The sequence below is a fragment of the Habropoda laboriosa genome, unplaced genomic scaffold, assembly GCF_001263275.1.
Source record: "Habropoda laboriosa isolate 0110345459 unplaced genomic scaffold, ASM126327v1 scaffold38, whole genome shotgun sequence".
NCBI classification, from domain to species: Eukaryota; Metazoa; Arthropoda; class Insecta; order Hymenoptera; family Apidae; genus Habropoda; species Habropoda laboriosa.
The window spans coordinates 942,113-944,255 of record NW_017100163.1 but is presented as its reverse complement, the minus strand read 5'-3'; the positions used below and the strand labels follow the sequence as shown (position 1 = coordinate 944,255).

Here is a 2,143-nt window from a genome sequence, read left to right as displayed (position 1 = left end):
ACACTCATACACACACACACTTTTCTACGAATGTATTTGAGAGACTGTTCAGAAATAATGGTAAAAAGATTAAAAAAAAAAAAGAAGAAGAAGAAATTGATTCTGATCGATTGTCTTTAGACAGAGAAACAAAAAAAAAAAATTCGAGCGATGTATGTACCAATACGACGAACGAGAATTTTGTCACATTTTACGGGCACGACCCGCTGAAAGACACGGTGGAAAAGAAGAGAAAAAAAAAATGCAGAAGAGGAAGTTACAAAATATAACCTTGTGTAACGTCATAGGGAGATGTGATGTTTTTAATTTTCCATAACCTTCGTGTTCGCTTGTTATGCCCTGTACATATATAAGATACGTTCGGTAAAGTTTTCGTTTTACTTTGTTGTAAAAGTAAGGGGAATGTATTTGCTCGTAACGGCATTTCGGTTGCTCGACGTTGAATGTTCGTTTTTCGACAGGATTTTAAATTTAAGTTGCTCGTATAATATTTCGCTCGGAAAATTCGTTTCACGTTCACAAGACTTGCGCATAAGTTCTAAATGTCTATATCAAAATAACGAATATTGTAGCGTACGCAGAAGAAATATTTTTTATGTACGTTTAATACGTATAACGGTATGAGAAAAATAAACCGTCGAAACTTAATTTTGTTCTCGTTATACCGTTGTGAATTCGCATGAAACAAACGTTCTATAATTTTAACATTTAAATCTATTATTTTGATTTTTTATTTCGATTATAATTTTTTGATGGGAGAAAAGGAAAAATTAAAAACCATATATAAAAACTTTTTAATTTGAGCGTTAATTAACTGTGGAAAGTGTACACGTTTACTTTCTCTTGAGTGAAGTGCGCATGCGCAACGTTTGTGTACTACCAGTTATCTACGCGCTACCATTGACCGTTTGCCATTCGCGCATCGTCAATGGGTGGATATACGTCGTTTATGTTTCATATATTTTGCTGTTTTTTTTATATAGCCAACGGTGTTATATACAAAAATAAAGTTTAAATATGATATGTATATACACCCATAGCATTATTGGTTATTTTCGTACTTTGTATCGATATATTATAGGTTACAATAAGTAATAGATAACCGTCATACATTTCATAAATTGTACATTTGGCTTAAAAAAAAATATAACTGTTGTTATGTCAGTTATTTGTAATCAATATGCAATATTTGTTTTAGTACAAAGAAATATAATTAATGTTCTAATTCCTATAATTTTTTGTTTTGTTACGAATTTGAGTTTTAAATTAAATTTAAATCAAATCTACGTTTCGTTCGAGCATGCCAGATAATTGCACAAACGTAAAATCTCTAGCACTGAGGTTATGTTACTAGTCTAGTCGCTCGCGTTGCGTGCGAGCCTTTACATATAAACATGTAAGACAAAGACTAAGACGCTACTTTCAAAGTTCTGCTTTAAATTGATCAGTGGAAATCAATTGTTTTCCGTTGGCGCGAATTATCGAGCGATTTCCTAAATTAGGCGATATTCAAAACTGACGACCCAAAAACCAACAGTCAAAATAAGCAATTCAAAGGACACGAGCATGCCGCCAAAGTGTAAATTTCAAGAAGGTACATATTTCATTTTTAATACAATTACATCGAAAGTATCAGTGTGCATTTGATGAATTTTTATAACTGAATAATAAATCATTTTTTCATTCACGATCAATTTCCGATCCTATTTTGAATAAATACGTGCTAATTTGCAGGGGAGAAAGTCTTATGTTTTCACGGGCCATTAATTTATGAAGCAAAATGTCTAAAGTCCTCCATTACTAAAGAAAAGCAGATTAAATACTTCATTCATTATGCCGGATGGAATAAGAAGTAAGTTTTCGTTTTCCATTACCTATTTATAGCAAGGCTAAAATTACAAATATAAATGTAATATAAACAGTTGGGATGAGTGGGTTCCGGAAAGCAGAGTTCTTAAATACAATGAGGCAAATGTGCAGAGACAGAGAGAAGTTCAAAGAGCACATTCAAATCAACAATCTGCACAGAAAAATAAAAAAGGCAGTACTTCGTCTAAAACTCAAGGACGTAGAAATGAAGGTGTACGTGAAAAAGATACTGATAGCAGAGCTAGTACTCCTGTTGCTACAGTTGATAAAGGTG

At 32.5% G+C, this 2,143-nt stretch overlaps 1 protein-coding gene across 1 annotated transcript in view; it reads left to right on the top strand.

Moving 5' to 3' along the window:
• Window positions 1–1,409: 1,409 nt before the first annotated feature.
• Window positions 1,410–2,143, top strand: part of LOC108578512 (mortality factor 4-like protein 1) — a 1,640-nt gene continuing 906 nt past the window's right edge. The window contains 4 exon segments of the mRNA XM_017941864.1: window positions 1,410–1,594; window positions 1,735–1,852; window positions 1,923–2,140; window position 2,143. The exon segment at window position 2,143 is cut by the window's right edge and continues 75 nt beyond it. Of these exon segments, the coding sequence (XP_017797353.1) occupies window positions 1,567–1,594; window positions 1,735–1,852; window positions 1,923–2,140; window position 2,143 (365 nt within the window). The 5' untranslated portion in view covers window positions 1,410–1,566.